Source organism: Myodes glareolus, chromosome 7 (assembly GCF_982192425.1).
Source record: "Myodes glareolus chromosome 7, mMyoGla1.1, whole genome shotgun sequence".
NCBI classification, from domain to species: domain Eukaryota; kingdom Metazoa; phylum Chordata; class Mammalia; order Rodentia; family Cricetidae; genus Myodes; species Myodes glareolus.
The window spans coordinates 22,025,179-22,042,654 of NC_142032.1; the positions used below are offsets into that span (position 1 = coordinate 22,025,179).

The window sequence follows — 17,476 nt, forward strand, 5'->3', positions numbered from 1 at the left end:
TAATCCTGCTGGAAGTTTAAACAGCATTGGCTTTTGGTACTTTATGTCTTGATTCCAATTATTTTTGTACTAGAAGTTGAGCTTGTCTTTTCTTTCATGAAGGGACCATAGATATTGAGTTATCCTTGCTATTAGGGAAAACCAAAAATATTTTCCATGAAGGGACCTTTAATATTGAGTTATATACCTAGAAGTGAAAAGCAAAAATCATTTAAACAAAAATCAAGCAAGCAAAGAAGAAAATTCTAAATTCTGGGCTGGCGGTGTTGGCTCAAGCTGCAGCAGGGGAGCCCAGCTTGTCATTCTTTGGAATTCAGCAGTTGCTGCTCTGTAATGGTGGGCCCTCCGTGGGAAGTGCTGAGTTCCAGCTGATGTTAATTCCTTTCAATCTTGTAGGATAATTCTATCTCGAGTAGCCCAGTTATTTAAATTCTGCCTGACACGGGGTGAGCGCAGCTCATACGCCAGCACTGGTTCTTTAAACTGCCTGAGATCTGTTGTCTCTCCTTAGCTTAGCTTAGCTTCCTGCTAAGAACTACTTTCATTTTTTTTTTCTGTCAGGAAGAGCTTTTTTTCTTTCTTTATTCTTTTGTCTCTTGATCCTTTCTCTTTCTTGGTCTTTATCAAACATTTTCCCTTCTTCTATCAGGAAAATCCTCTTTCTTGATAAAACACTTCCCCCTTTTCCACAGAGAAGGGCCTTTTCCTTGATTTAGTCTTTGTCTCAGGAGACATTCTGTTTGTATCTGTAATATTTGCAAAAGTGAAGTTAATGTTTCTCCTTTTAACAACTTTACATATTGCCACTCCTGAGATGGGGAATTTCTCACGTCCCGGCCAAATTCTGAAATCCTGCTAACCTGAGAAATCTTTACCACCAATCCTGGAGTCCCTCTTACCTGAGCATAGGGTATCTCCACTACTGGAGTGTCCAGATTGCTCTTTCCTCCCACAATGTTGGGTGCCATATGCATGTGTTCTTATGACTCAGGTAGGTAGAAGAAGGAGACTCACTCCAGATTGTAATTCAACTTTTTGCTCGCAGCAGGGGAATCAGCTGCTCATGAACTGAAGGCCTAGCAGCTTTGCAGAAGCCTCTTCATTGTTCCATTAATTGGCATTTTTAGTGTGTCAATTTCCCCATTCTAAAACTGCTTATCTGGGCTAGGAGTTGTCTGAAGGAACAATTACCCAAGAAATTACCACTCATACAAGACTTCCTGGTTTGCCAGGCATGTCTGGAGACTATGCTATGTGAAGGCTCTGAAATTCCTTTAGGAAGAGCAACTCAGATAACTACTGACTATTTATAAAAGGTTACTTCAAAACCTAGGTTCCATCACTTTGGAATTTATGCCAGGTACAAAGAATCTGTTGAATATATCACTACAACTCACATTTTTAATAAGACAGTAGTTGACTATAAAATGTCCCTATTTTGTACTTTTTTCAAAATAAAAAAATAACAAATTTTAAACAACTAGTCACTATTTATACTTTCAAATTATATATTATATACAATAATCTATATATATATTGACGTCATTTTAAAATTAGGCATTCATTTAAGCATCAATTAAATGATCAAGAGATGAAAATATCCTCCATTTTAACAAATAACTAATTTGAGATTGTAATTTTATGATTTCTCTCTTTCCTTTCTCCTCTCTATCTCCTCCCATGTACCTTTCTCCCTTGCTCTAATTCAAATTCAAGGTCTCTTTTTCTTTAAGAATACACACACACACACACACACACACACACACACACACACACACACACGCAGAGGGTGTCATTTTGTAAACGGAGACTGCTTTTTTGTTTCCTGGCTGCCCAGACACCAATAATCACACAGAAACTATATTAATTACCATACTCTTTGGCCAAAAGCTCAGGTGTATTTCTAGCTAACTCTTATATCTTTAATTAACCCATTTCTATTATTTTGTATTTTACCACAAGGGTCATGGTTTGTTACCTCTTGTTTTTTGGGCAGCTACATGGCGTCTCCCTGACTCCACCTACTCTCTCCCTATACCTCATCCAGCCTGACTATGTACTGCCCTGTCAAAGGGCAAAACAACTTTGTTCATTAACCAATGAAAGTAACACATATACAAAACCCATCCCACATTCCCCCCCCCCCCCAGACCACAATATATAAACATAGATCACTGATTTATTTAGTGTTGCTTGTATGGCTGTAATTTCAGGTTAACCACTTAGTGTTAGGAGACATTCCCAGAGACCACATATTCTCCCTCTCCCAGCAGTCCTTACTCATCCCTGAGTGGAACCTCATGAGATGTCCGTCCCCCTTCCACTTTCTCATGTCTTTTGAGTTGCAGTTTTCAGGGGACTGAAGAAACATGTGCCGGATGAACAGCTGGGATAAAGACCACTTCCATCCATGTTATTACTGATATGTGTTCTCAGAATTTGACTAGTCATTGTGCATCTCAGTGTTCTCAGTACAGCAGAGGGGACACTGGATTAGCCTACACATTCTGCTGGAGATTTGCTACCAGGAATTTGTGATCAGGATTTGCGGCACAAGTGGTGAGCATGGCATCTCTGATCATTTGATCCATGCTGTGCCTCCTCCCCTAAATGCGAGGCATACAGGAACACAGGAGACATGGGGGACTCACTTCTTTGGACTGTTGGACAGATAACCAAAGCCTAGAAGGTGTGTTGTTTACACTAACGCTAATTTCTTTCTTTTCCAGCTGTGCAGTGCCTACCCTATTTTATACTCTCTCCCAGGAAGCCATAAAACGTTCTTTAAATATGCGACTGAACAAAAAGAGTTTTTTTTGAAGGAAATAAAAAGGCATCAAGAATCTCTGAGCCTCAGTAGCCCTCAGGACTTCATTGACTATTTTCTGATTAGAATGGAAAAGGTACAAGAGATCCTGACTTGCTACTTCGTATTTGTGGGAGTTCTGACTCAGTTTTCTTTTTCTTGGTAAAAGCTGGATGTTCAAACTAAGGTTCCTTCTAGTGATACATTCATTGCTTGTTGAACTAATTTCTTAAGGCGAATCATTTAGAATATATTGGGATCATTAAGATTCTCAGTTATTTAGAATTAGGAAGTCTACCTTCACCGTGTTCTAGGTTTGTTCTTTACTTTGAGATAAATGAAAACACATACACACCCATTCAAGAGTGATGAGAACATGCCATTATATGTAAACAAACCTCCATAAACAACAGGTGTGAAGACTTAGGGAACACAGGACTTTTCTTTAGAGAGACTCTAGAAAACCTTTGCAGTGGAGCTCGGCTTTGAGGAAGCTCCAGTTTAGTCTAACAGGAGGATAGGCTAGAGGATGGTAACTGTAGTCTTCAGCTGAGCTACCTTTGAGAAGGTGACATAGATTTTAATTATGGTGGTGGGCATAAGGACTGAATTGGTTAAAAATAGCAATGGAGTTTGTATGTGTATAGTCCCTGAGACTTTAAATGTAATAAAGTTTTACTGGGGCTAGAACTGATGGAATCAGTAACTGATTTGATACACACTTTTTGTGGGCTTTAAGGACCAGTCTTAAACTACCCCCTGGTCCAAAAGAGACACTACAATAAGTGAAGTAAAAGGTGTCTTTACTGCGTACTTTTCTGCGTCAGTTTGTTTATTCTTCTGCTGTCCTCCAAAGTTTCCAACTTGTATACACATAGAGACACAACCAGCAATTCTCTGGCAATAGGAAGGATATCAGGCATGCATTTCTTAGGGCCATGAAGACAATAAGGGCTAACAAGGCAGGTACCTGTATCCTACTTCTTGGCTCAGGGGTGTGTGTCTTGTGATGTGCTGGGCATATCTGAAGAGGGGCAATAGGGGAAAGGGCTATGATTTCTAAGCGGTGAGAAGGGAAGTTCATGTATAATTACATCTGTGTGGCTGGTTAAGCTGTAAGTTTGTGCTCCAATAAATGTAGGGGAGGAAAATGCAGCAACGCTGAGCACTTTCTAAGCACTTCCTCTGGTATGGCTGGAAAAACATCATTGCGGTAGTCATGATATCCCGCGTATGCTGTGGTAAGAAGGTGGGTGGAGTTTGGTTTACAGTAGCATTTTTGCAAAATGTTAACTGATTAACGGGGACCTCTCAGCCCTAGAGATTGTATATACAGTAGCTAGATCAAAGGGGAAAACCCCTATGGTTATGTAGTTTAAAATATGGAGGCTGATGCTACCAGGCTCAGGCTAAATGGTGGGGCACTTGTTCCAGCAGATGCCCAAGGGAGAAGGGATTACTTTCTCTGGGGCTGGTTAAGTGATTCAGAGCTTTTTCCTGTATCTCTAGGGGTAAAGGCACAAACAATTAATTTCCTAGACTAAGGTCTTGTATCAAAAAACTGAGATGAAGGTAAGTAAAGAATATTACCATTCGGATAGAGCAGGGACCAGCGGTTACACTCTCCTAAGTCAGCTCTTATAGTAATCAGGATTCCCAGTCCTCCTTATGGTGAGGGCAGGCCTGCTGCATCCTCCTTTCCAGTGCTTGTTCTTTGAGGCTCCAACTATTTGCAAAGCTTCTCTCCTGCCATAAAAGATAATTATCGGAAATTAACTTCTCTGTTTACATTAGGGAATGGGCATAGAATTAACTATGAAAACAAAGGTTTCTAGGCCGCGTTAAAACTTTCAGTGTGAAAAGGTCATCCAGTGGAGCAGCACAAGAAAGTTATGGCCAATAACTGATTGACACACTGCTGGGTTTTTTTTGGGGGGGAGACGGGTCCCCCTATGGAAAAGGGAGTGTTATGGTTTCACAGGGGTTTTACAGAAATGACAGTGACTATTCCAAAGGCAAATATATCCTGCAGTTTGGGTGTCCTCCATTGGAATATGTGATCCTGTGGATCAGCCTAGTGATTCTTTCAGCTGTATTCTCACTGTATAATCCTGTGGACCACAGCACACACTATATTTGAAAAAAGTCACAGAGAAAGTAATTTTCTCCAGTGGTTGAAAAGTGAGGAACCAGAAAAAAACCTTGGAACTTTATGTCTTCAATTATGTTTTGACTGTGTGAAGAAATCCTAAGGGCCACTAGATTTCTTTGTCTTTAGGTAGAACACTTTCTAATGTCTAGCTTACCTATAAAATTCTTTTTCATATCGAATTATTTTATGACCTGTAAGCCTTTAAAACTAACAAATATTCAAACAGGCAAAACTAATTCCTATTACCTGTAATTGTTAGGAAAAAGAGAATAAAAAGTCAGAATTTACCATAGAAAACCTGGTCATCACCATATCGGATCTTTTTGGTGCGGGCACAGAGACAACGAGTTCCACAATGAAATATGGGCTTTTACTCCTGCTGAAGCACCCCGAGGTCACAGGTATGATCATGGATGGGCAGATGAATGTCCAGGTAGATCACGCTAGAAATTGTCTCACTATTTCCTAGAATGGACACTGTATTAGCAACATTTGCATAATTAGTATTCTTACCTCCTGTTGGATTAATTCAATTCAAACTAGCTCATAATAAATATAAAATAAAATATTTAAGCTGCAGCGGGGAATGAAAGGGCAGTGATCACTATTCTCCCTGCTATGATTCAGAATCCTTGATCAGGTTGAGACAAATACATAGCAGTTTTCTTAGGGCCCAAACAGAACTAGCCTCTTCTTACATTTTCCCTATATCATAATAAATAGTTATTTATTTTACAGAAAGTATGTCATATAAACGTTTCTTAACATATGTTAATTATAGACAATGATGTATGTTATTACAACTGTTTCATACATATATAATTATTTTGATTATACTCCACTGCATTTTCTTTCTCCCCTTCTCTCCCAGTAATCGCCTTACTCTTCCTTACTGGTCCCTTTTTACTTTATGTCTGTTTTTTTTTCTTTTTACAATAAGCCAATAGTTTAATTAGGTTTATTTACCTTACCATTGGTAAGGTTTTATGTAAATGGAGATTGCTCATTCATTTCCTGGCTGCCCAGATCCTAATAATCAAACAGAAACTATATTAATTACAACACTTGCCAATAGCTTAGGAATAATAGCATATTCCTAGCTAGCTCTTACTTATTAAATTAACCAATTAATTAATTGGTATCAATAATCTATCTATTAATCTGTGTATCACCATGAGGCTGTGGCCTATCAGCAAGTCTCTGGTGTCTTTCTCCTTCAGCAGCTACATGACATCTTTCTGACTCTGCGTTCTTTCTTTTTGCATTCAGTTTAGTTTTCTTACCTAGCACTATTCTAACCTGCCATTGGCCAAAGCAGTTTCTTTATTAACCAATGGTAATAAAACATTCATGGCATACAGAGGGGAATCCCACATCAGTGTTATTTACTGGATTATCAACAACTGACCAGTGGCTACATTACTTAAAAGAATCTTTCTTTACATCCCAGAAAACATTAACTCCCCGTAGATCCTCCAGAGGGAAGGTTGATGGGACCAGTCTTGTACAGATGTTTTGTGGGTTATCATATCTGTTGACAGTTTACAGGTGAAATGGCCATGTCTCATAGGGTTTCTATTACTGTGAAAAGGCACCATGACCACTGCAACTCTTATAAAGGAAAGCATTTAGTTGGGATTGCTTTGCAGTTCAGAGGTTTAGTTTGTTATCATCATTGTGGAAAATATGGTGGCACACAGGCAGACATGGTACTGGAGAGGTGGCAGACAGTTCTACATCTGGATGTCAGGCAATGGGAAGAGAGAGTGATCCACTGTGTTTGCTTTGAGCTTCTGAATCCTCCAAGCCCACCCCCCCCCCCCGCCACTGTGGTAAACTTGTCCCAGTAAGACTTTACCTACTTCAACAAGGTTACACCTCTAATAATACTACTCCCTATGAGTCTATGGGAGCCACTTTCATTCAAACCACTACACTAGACTTTATCAAATGTTTACAAGCTTCTTGTGCTTCATTTCTTAAGAACTCTGTTCAGAACTATAGCCCATGTTTTGATTTGATTATTTGTTTCATGTTTAGAGTTTCATGTTTATTGTGTATTCTAGTATCAACCCTGCATCAGATGTGTAGTTGAAAATGACTTTCTCTTATTCTATTGACTGCCTCTTCATTTGATCAACCATTTCCTTTGCTGCAAAGAAGAGGCTTTTTAGTTTCATGATGTTCTTGTCAATTGATGACTTTATTTTATTAACAACTGGAGTCCTATTTATTAAGTCCCGTGTTTCTCCTTGTATCCTCACCCAAACATCGTTTCCTCCATCATGCCCATGTGCTCTTTTTATTATATTCTGTTGGTGAGGCAGCTTGTTGGTTCCTGGCTGCCTGGCTAGTTTAGACCAGAAATAATCACACAGAAACTGTATTAATTAAATCACTGCTTGGCCCATTATCTCCAGCTTTTTATCGGCTAACTCTTATATTAAGTTAACCCATTTCTATTAATCTGTATATTGCCATGTGGCTGTGGCTTACTGGGTAAAGTTTCCAGCGTCTGTCTTCAGCAGCTCCATAGCTTCTCTCTGTCTCTACCCTCTTTCTCCCCACATTCAGCCTAGGTTTCCCCACATAGTGCTGTTCTGTACCGCCATAGACTCAAAGCAGTTCTTTATTTTTTTCAAAGTTTATTAAATTATGAAAGTTTCCATTTCTGCCCCTCCTCCCCACACCCTCCTACCCCCCTCCCCCTCCTCCTCCCTCTCCATCCCTAAGAGCAGTCAGGGCTTCCAGCCCTGTGGGAAGTTCAAGTTCCTCCCCTCTCCCTCCAGGTCCAGGAAAGTGAGTATCCAAACAGACTGGATCCCCAAAATCCAGTATATGCAGAGGAAACAAGTCCCGGTGTCATTGTCAATGGCTTTTCAGAAAGGCTCCGGGCCAGCCACATTCAGAGAATCCGGCCACATTCAGAAAATCTGGTTGGATCACGTGCTCGTTCAGTCCCAGTCCAACTGGCCTTGGTGAACTCTCATTAGATCAGTCCCCTTGTATCAGTGGGTGATCGCACCCTTCGCGGTCCTGAGTTTTTTTTTTTTCATGTTCTTCTTCCTTCTGCTCCTCATTTGGACCATGGGGGGCTCAGTCCGGTGCTCCAATGTGGGTCTCCGTCAGTATCGCCATCCATCGTCGGATGAAGGATCTCACTCAGTAAAGCGTTTTCTATGTCCATCCATTTGCATGCAAAATTCAAGATGTCATTGTTTTTTACCGCTGAGTAAAACTCTAGTGTATATATGTTCCACACCTTCTTTAACCATTCTTCTATTGAGGGGCACCTAGGTTGTTTCCAGGTTCTGGCTATTACAAATAGTGCTGCTATGAACATAGTTGAACAAATGCTTTTGTGGTATGATAGGGCATCTCTTGGGTATATTCCCAAGAGTGGAATTGCTGGGTCTTGAGGGAGGTTGACTCCCAGTTTCCTGAGAAACCGCCACACTGATTTCCACAGTGGCTGCACAAGTTTACATTTCCACCAACAATGGATGAGAGTTCCCCTCACCCCACATCCTCTCCAGCATAGGCTATCATTGGTGTTTTTGACTTTAGCTAATCTGACCAGTGTAAAATGATATCTCATAGTTGTTTTGATTTGCATTTCCCTGATCGCTAAGGAGGTTGAGCATGACCTTAAGTGTCTTTTGGCCATTCGGAGTTCTTCTGTTGAGAATTCTCTGTTCAGATCAGCACCCCATTTTTTAATTGGTTTAATTAGAGTTTTAGTGTCTAGTTTCTTGAGTTCTTTGTATATTTTGGAGATCAGCCCTTTATCTGATGAGGGATTGGTGAAGATCTTCTCCCAGTCAGAAGGTAGCCTTTTTGTCTTACTGACGGTGTCCTTTGCTTTACAGAAGCTTCTCAGTTTCAGGAAGTCCCATTTATTCATTGATTCTCTTATTGTCTGTGCTACTGGGGTTCTACCTAGGAAGTGGTCTCCTGTGCCTATGTCTTGTAGACTACTTCCCACTTTCTCTTCTATCTGGTTCAAAGTGGTCAGATTAACATGCAGATTCTCATTTCTGAGTTTAGTCTACCTCAATATTATATTCTCCTTATCCATTTTTTTTAACTGAACAATTTTATGTTGTCATTTTTTTTACAGCTAAAAACTCTTCCATTCTGTATATGTACACATTTTCATCATCCATTCATTGGTTGATGGGCATCTAGGCTGGCTTCGTTTTTTGTTATCAATAAACAAGGATATATAAATGTGTCTGTGGTAACATACGGGGTTCTTGGATATATGTCCAGGAGTATTCATGTGATACATCTCTCTTTAGCTTATTGAGGAACTGCCATAATATCTTCCATAATGGCTGTACTATTTTGGACTCCCATCAGCAGGGCAAAGGGTCCCTTTTCTGCCATCCACAGTAACATCTGTTGTCAGATTCCTTAATGATAGCCATTCTGACTTGGGTAAGATGCTATCTCAAAGTAATTTTAATTTGCATTTTCCTGATGACTAGGGTTGTTAATCACCTAAACAAACACGTTTAGCCAGTTGTGATTCTTCTTATGAGAACTTTATATTCATTTAATCTATCCACTTGCTGAGTGACAGAATTTTTTGTTTAGTGTTTAGTGATTACAATTCTTCATAATTTCTGAATTTCTGAAAATTAGTCTGAAAGATAGTTAGCCAAGAATTTGTCCAATTCTTGGAATTCTGTGTGTGCTTTTCTATTAGTTTTTTTTTTAAACAAACCATTTTTTTTTTTTTGCTATGTAGACTCTTTTGATTTCATTTGGTCCCATCTGTTAATACTTGAGGCCAATGCCCTGTTCTCAGAACTCTGTTCAAAGAGTTATCTCCTATACATATTTCTTTAAGTTTATCTTTGATGTTTTTCCTAGAAGTCTCAACATTTCAGGCATTAATGAAAGGCTTTGATTTACTTTGATTTTTGCATAGAGTGAAAGACATGTAATTTAATTCTTCTGTAAATAGATATTCAGTTCAGCCAACAACATTTATTGGAAAGACAGTCTTATTTTTGCCCCACTGCATGTTTCTCCTGTGTGTGTGTGTGTGTGTGTGTACAGTGTGAATGTGTTTATTTCGCCAAATTTATTTCTCAGTATATTTGTTAATGGTATATGGGAAAGGTATTGGTTTTATATGTTAACTTTAAATTTTGATGCTTTGCTAAAAGTGTTTATAGTCTTCAGCATTTTATGTTATATACACTACTATCTTATACTTAGACTCTTGTCATCTGTGTGTTAGGTTTCCTAGTCTTGTAGAAATGTTGGAATTTGTTTTCCTCATCTCTCCACTTCTTTCTACAACTTGAAAATGATCAAGAATCACGTAAAAGATAATTCTTTTCCACTTTATAAAAACAATGGTTTCTGCCCTGGTAGCTAAAATTCAGGAAGAAATTGCACGTGTGATTGGCAGACATCGGAGCCCCTGCATGCAGGACAGGAACCACATGCCCTACACAGATGCTGTGCTGCATGAGATCCAGAGATACATCGATTTTGTTCCCATTCCCTTGCCTCGTAAAACAACACAGGATGTGAAATTCAGAGGATATCACATTCCCAAGGTGAGATCTATTTCATGTGTGTTCCTTACCGTGCGTCTTTGCCTGTCAACAATGAAGTAATGTGATTACATAGAACACGGGTTTCAGAATCATACACCAGTCATCTCAGCCCCCTCATACTCTGCTTCTTTGTCATTTGTTGATATGGGTTTCTAACATGATTGGGTTCTCACAATCTTTTCAGTCCATTGATGTGTCCATATGCTTCCTGTCTGTTAGTTCAATCTGCTGTCCACATCCTTGCCTTCCAGTGGGTTTTGCTACTCTTGTCAATTAACCACAATTCTATATTTCCTTCTTCCTCTGTACTTTCAGTTTAACTTACTTAGAAGAAATCCAATCTAACAATGTCTTTCCTCTTCCTTGGTTTGGTGGAACTCATCTGTGTAGCTCAGTAAGTTGGTATCATACCACACACATTGGTATTGTTTTTATATACACAATTTATTTTGAGACTTGGTCTTATTCTGGACTTAAAAATAATATCCCAGATCCAACTTCCTGAGTACTGGCATTTACAGGCTTGAGCCACCATTTTCTATTTAGTTTTAACCAGAACTTAGTATTTAGTTTACCAATAATAAACTCATTTTATTCCAGTTAACTGCAGATTAAAAGCATCATACAGCTAGTTTATGGAATCAAGCCAAACACAAGCCCAGTCCTCACAGTTGCTTGGCGAGCACTTTCTCCACTGAGGCATCTCACTGGACTCTATATTATGAATATTAATGGTTATTGATTAATGCTAGTTGAGCCCCAAGATTTTGGAGATAAAGACACAATTTCTCTCTGTCTGAAACTGTTTTTGTATTAGCTAGTGGTATTAGTGGATATTTTGAATAATTCATTATACAATTTTAATGTTTGTCCTAAATATACTTAGTTCATGAAGTCTCCAAATATTTTGTTGATCTCACCATCAAAGCTTAGGGTTCGTCTACTCTGGTCTTTCTGTTTCTGGAAAGTACCCTTTTTTCTCTTTGGTTTCTGTGTGGGCGTATAGGGCAGGGGTGACACTGGTTGTTTAAACAGGGAGACTTAAAGCTATAGAACCAAGATAAAGTCTTTCAATCTTTTCTCCTGGAACCTGCCCTCTGGATAATACCAAATAATGAAAATCCCATTCTGTACTATTTTAATTTTTCAAGAACCTTCCATGTTCAAGATTATTCACAGTTTTTCTAAATTCTACTCTAATAACATGTGTGTTATGATTATGGATCATCATATGGAGTGTCTCAGCTGACTCCCTATTTACTAATATTTGATACTTTGTAATAGTTGGCTATATTAATAAGAATTTCCTTCACTTAGAAATATAACGTCTTCTGTATTCTTTTACAGTTATTTTTTCAAGTGCTCAAATATATTCATAATAGCTATATTTTGAAGTTTTGTAGGACCACTAAATTTATACAGTCATACTGACTCATTGCTTTTCATTTTTTATGACTTGCATTTCTCCTTTTCCAAGTTTACTAATGGGAGGTTATTAATCTTATACAACATTGAAGGTTGTTGAAGAAAATGGCAATGAGGTTTTCAAAAATGACATACATTCTTTCTTCCAGAATGAAAAAATGATTTACCTTTCTTAAATTAAAGCATGTTTTTTTCATATAATCTATTTTAATTATGGGTTTCCCTCCCCCAACTCCTTGCAGTTCTCTTTACCTCACAACCCATCCAAATCTATACACTTTCTTTCTCTCTCTCATTAGATAATGAACTCATTAGATAAAACCAAAAGCAAGCTGGGCAGTAGTGGCACACAGCTTTAATTCTGGCACTCAGGAGGCAGAGGGAGGTGGATCTCTGTGAGTTTGAGGCCAGCCTAGTCTACAAACCAAGTTCCAGAACATGCACCAAAGCTAGACAGAGAAACCCTGTCTCAAAAAATCAAATCAAAACAAAACAAAACAAAAACCAAAAAGAAAACCCGCCCAAACAAACAAAAGCAAGCAACAACAACAAGAAAAACCCAAACAAGTAGCAACAAAAACAAACACACCAGAATATAACAAAATAGAGAAAAAAAGTTCCAAATGAAAAACACATGGAACACATACAGATGGATGCACAAATTCACGTGCATGGAAACCACTTAACAAAATCAGAATCCATACTATATAAACCAAAGACCTGAAAGCAAAAAAAGAATTCCCAGAGAAAGCATTAAAAAACAAACAAACAAACAAACAAACAAAAAAAACACACAAACAACAGAAAAGCCTTCCACAAACACCTGAGTTCTTCTTGTATGGGACATATACTGCTTGACATTGGTCCTGCCTGAAGTGCAGTTTGTTTCCCTACTGAGACTGTTGGAGAAAACTGATTTTTCTTAAGTCAATAGTTGTTAACTTAAGATAGTTTCTGGGTTAGGGATTGGGGTTTATGTCTGCTTATTCCTTCAGTGCTGAGAACTCACCTGGCTTAGACCTGTTAAGGTACTGTTCATGCTGTGACTTCATATAACATGCCAGTCCTGTTGTGTCTAGAAGGCCTTGTTTGCTTGGTTTCCTCCATCCCCACTGGATCTTACAACCTTTCTATCTACTCCTTCTCCAAGTTCAGATGAATTTACAATGGTGTTGCCCTATGGGATGATGATGGAGGAGGGTCATCTGTCTATTGTTACTTTCATTGGTTAATAAAAAGACTGCCTTGGCCTTTTTGATAGGCCAGCCCTTAGGTGGGTGGAGTAGACAGAACAGAATGCTGGGAGGAAGAATGCAGTGAAGCAGTCGCCATGACTCTCCTCTCTGAGATAGACCCAGGTTAGAATCTTCCCTGTAAGCCATGACCTCGTGGTGATATACAGATTATTAGAATAGGTTAATTCATATGTGAGAGTTAGAAATAAAGGGGCTAAAGACAATGGGCCAGGCAGTGTTTAAATGAATACAGTTTCCATGTAATTATTTCGGGTAAAGCTAGCTGGGCAAATGGCAGGATGCAGCCCACTGTTCCCTTTACAGGATGACACTGTTGAATGTGTATCAAGATAAATGCACTTCAGGGAGCTTCTTCAATTCTGTAGGTTCCTGGCATCCGAGCACAAACTAGAGATGTTGGTTGTAATGAGGTCAATGCACAAAGTCCCTGAATGAGAATTATTGGATACAAAATCTGTTAGTACTGGTATTGATGTTTTTTTGACATAGAACAAATGACTTTGCTCTCTTTCCCTCTTTGGCTCAATCTGCTCATCATCCAAAGAACAAAGAGATCAAATGAGAGACAACTAATTTTTTTTTCAGGTTCCAAGGCTTCCTTAATAAATTACTTTTGTTCTTTTTCTTTCAGGGCACAAGTGTAATGACATGTCTGTCTTCTGTCCTACATGATGACAAAGAATTTCCCAACCCGGATAAGTTTGACCCTGGTCACTTTCTGGATGAGAGAGGCAACTTCAAGAAGAGTGACTACTTCTTGGCTTTCTCAACAGGCAAGCAAGTTTTGTTTCCATGTATGTTAGGACCCATGTGAGGTGAGAAGGGTCATATATGGAGGCTTCTGTGGGTGGCATGAAGAGGCCAGAGGCAGATACCCCAAGATGAAGGCTGCTTCTCATTGGATTACTGGCTCCACCTACTGACCCTGCTTCTGAACCTATAGCTGAGCTTCTCAAGAGCTCTTTCTAGAAGAAATCCTATTCTTCTGAGGCATTTCTCTCTGCCCAGAGGAGTCAGGCCACTGTGACTCCAAGAAACACTTTACATGTAGCAACTGAGTGCTCAGATCCAGGGTCACAGTGTGTGGTGTGTGAAAGAAACAACGAGGATAAATGAAGAGGAAAAGACAGTACCCTGTGAAAACCAGTGCTTTTCTCAAGTCCTCCAGGGAGAGTAATTTGGGTGTTTTTGAAGGACACCAGGCTGAATGGTCAGACTGCAGAAGTTGCTTACAGGAAGTACCATTTAAGTGCCTTCTTTCAATTTGAAAGGGTCTGAAAAAAAAAGAAAGAAAAATTAATCCACTCTAAGGTATGATTAAAGTCTTAAAATGATGATTAAAGTAATTAAAAAGGAAGAGACTGTTCCCTTGGGAACAGAGGAAATGACAAGTCTGACACAAGCAAGTAGGTTTCAATAGACCAAGAACCAGGTGGGACTAGAACCTGTCTTGCTGAGACAGAATTTGATGTTCCAGCAGAGCCAGGGCTATTACATAGAGAAACACTGTCAAAAAAAAAATTAAAACAGTTTTGTATTTGAGAGTGAGTGAGGTAGGGCACAGAAAAACTTAGAATTGGGAAAGGAAGGCTTAAAAATGATATAAATATATTATTAATTTATGAAATATAAAAACATAAAATTACCTCCCCAATAAGAAATAGCTGAAAAGAATAGAATAGCAAAGCAAAGCAAAAAAGAAAAAGAAAAGAAAAGAAATTTGTCCTGAGGAATGGAAGAACAGGAAGGAAATCAGGACAGTACAAAAATACAGTCAGTTGTTGGGTAATTAGTCTGGGTTAATTAGTCATTTGTTAATAGCTATTCTATGTGTGTTAACTCAGAATTAAGTGACTTAGCAGTTGCAATGTCTTTTTTTAGGAAGAAGAGCTTGTATTGGAGAAGGTCTGGCCCGCATGGAGATGTTTTTAATCCTGACTAGCATTTTACAGCATTTTACTTTAAAACCTCTCATCAGTCCAGAGGACATCGACACCACCCCAGTTCAAACAGGCTTATTGTCTTTGCCTCCGCCTTATGAACTCTCTTTCATTCCAATCTGAAGTGAGATCATCTTTCTCATAGAGACTGAGACCCTGCTTTTACTTGTCAGCAAACAGGGGTTTTGTGTCCTATGTGCCTGCATTTTGCAGTTCTTCTTAGTGGCAGACCTGCTACTTCTGAAATATTCTAAAATTTCCCCATAAAATTCTTTATGAACAAGTTCCAGTTTCCACATATGAAAAAGTCTCACTGATTCAGAAATAATAAAATTTTTGTTGTAGTGTGTGTCAGGTCATTAGTTACATTTTCATTTGAGTGCATTCCAAATTGAAGTGTATTTTCAAATCATGTCTTGTTCTAGTAAGAGTTAGTAAGAAGATTTAGTCTGTGATTTTCAAGAAAACTAATGAACAATGGAACTGAACCATCATTCATTCCTGTGTCATTATCTAGGAGAATATCTCTTGACAGTGTGTCATGTATACATTTTGTCTTTTCTCCATAGATTTTAAAAGTGATGTGCATGATTACGTATATAAACATATAGGCAGATAAATATGTATGCACATAAGGAGATAACAATGGAAAATCATGTTTACCAAGGGGAGTAGCATGAGATAAAACTTAAATTTCCCTGTTCCTAAGGATACCCTTTTCTTACCTTCTTCCAGAGTTACCTCTACACACTTGACATATGATTCCATATAACCTCATATATACAAACAGAAATATCTGCATATGTGGGTTTTAAGTAAACTGTGATTTGGAAGTGCTATTTGTATAACAACATATCATAGATATTTTTATAAACACATAAACATAACTCACAATATCTTACTATTTGTCTATTATATAACTTTCAAGCTTATTTCCTATTTAAATACATATCCATATTTAATGATTTTTAAATTAGTTTTGAAATATTACCTTCATATATAATTATAGCCACATATCTTTAATGACTTCAATACTATTTTTTAAGTGGCTTGTTAACTGTGCAATGGCTACTCAACAGTAAATATAAACTGTTATTTTTGAAATACTGAATATTATTACATTAAACATTATGTAATTACTCATCTAACTTATGGACCTAGTTAAAAACTACTTGATCAAACATGAGAACATGCTAGAAATTGAATTCTTTGATATATTTTTAATGTTGGTTGCCTTACAGTGACATTTTCCAAAACAAAAATCCTGTCATATGCGAACAATATTTTATTTAAAGTTTTAGAAATTGTTTTATATGTATGTCTGTATATGCTCTGTCTCTGTGAACACTTACATGTACATGTATACACATACTGCCCCTTATACATTCCTACATACCTCCACCCACACACAATTGCTTGTGTATGTATATCAATGATAGAAATTTTAAGTCCCCGTGAAGACAAATAGAACAGAGTGATTGGGAAATTCTTTCTGGGAAACCTAATTTTAGTTAGTCTAGAATTTAGATCTAAATGACTGGTAATTTGAGATCTGGAGCTGAGAAGCTAAAAAAAAATGACTGTAAAATGGTATTTTGGAGTGTTAGGACAGAAATAATATTTGTTAGTGTGGTAGTTTCAATGTAATTGGCCCCCATATTCTCACAGGGAATGGCACTATTAAGAGGTATGGCTTTGTTGTGATATCAGCACAGATCAGTTTTTTATTAGTCCAATTAGGTGATTTAAGCAGCCACAGAAAATATGTTTATACAAGAACTGCCAAATTACAGATATCTCCAAGGCTGTATAAGAGTTAAATGGACTCCTGTGGAAATACTAGATTTAAGATGATTCAAGGAAGCGATAGTCTCATATGGCATACATTCACCTTTTGTTTTTTAAAATATTTATTTATTTATTTATTAATTATGTATACAATATTCTATCTGTGTGTATGCCTGCAGACCAGAAGAGGGCACCAGACCTCATTACAGATGGTTGCGAGCCACCATGTGGTTGCTGGGAATTGAACTCAGGACCTTTGGAAGAGTAGGCAGTGCTCTTAACCACTGAGCCATCTGTCCAGCCCCCTACATTCACCTTTTGTGAAACAGATGTTAAACTCGTGGTCAACTTGTGATAGACTTATCCCTAGAGACTGGAGAGACTTGATTAAAATGGTCTTGGAGTCTGGTCCTCAAATACAATGGACTACCCTGTAGGAAGAAAAGTCTAAGACCATTGAACAATGTAGTAGGACTAGAGGTATGAAAATTTCCCAAAGCCAACTTCTTGGAGAATGATATTGGACTGATATA

General features: G+C 38.2%; 1 protein-coding gene across 1 annotated transcript in view; it reads left to right on the plus strand.

The window, feature by feature from the left end:
- The window catches only part of LOC125412203 (cytochrome P450 2C70), a 35,478-nt gene extending 19,974 nt beyond the window's left edge, over window positions 1-15,504 (plus strand). Inside the window, exons 5-9 of the mRNA XM_048452790.3 lie at window positions 2,730-2,903; window positions 5,218-5,359; window positions 10,347-10,534; window positions 13,847-13,988; window positions 15,097-15,504. Of these exons, the coding sequence (XP_048308747.3) occupies window positions 2,730-2,903; window positions 5,218-5,359; window positions 10,347-10,534; window positions 13,847-13,988; window positions 15,097-15,278 (828 nt within the window). The 3' untranslated portion in view covers window positions 15,279-15,504. The remainder of the gene's footprint in view (window positions 1-2,729; window positions 2,904-5,217; window positions 5,360-10,346; window positions 10,535-13,846; window positions 13,989-15,096) is intronic.
- Window positions 15,505-17,476: the final 1,972 nt, after the last annotated feature.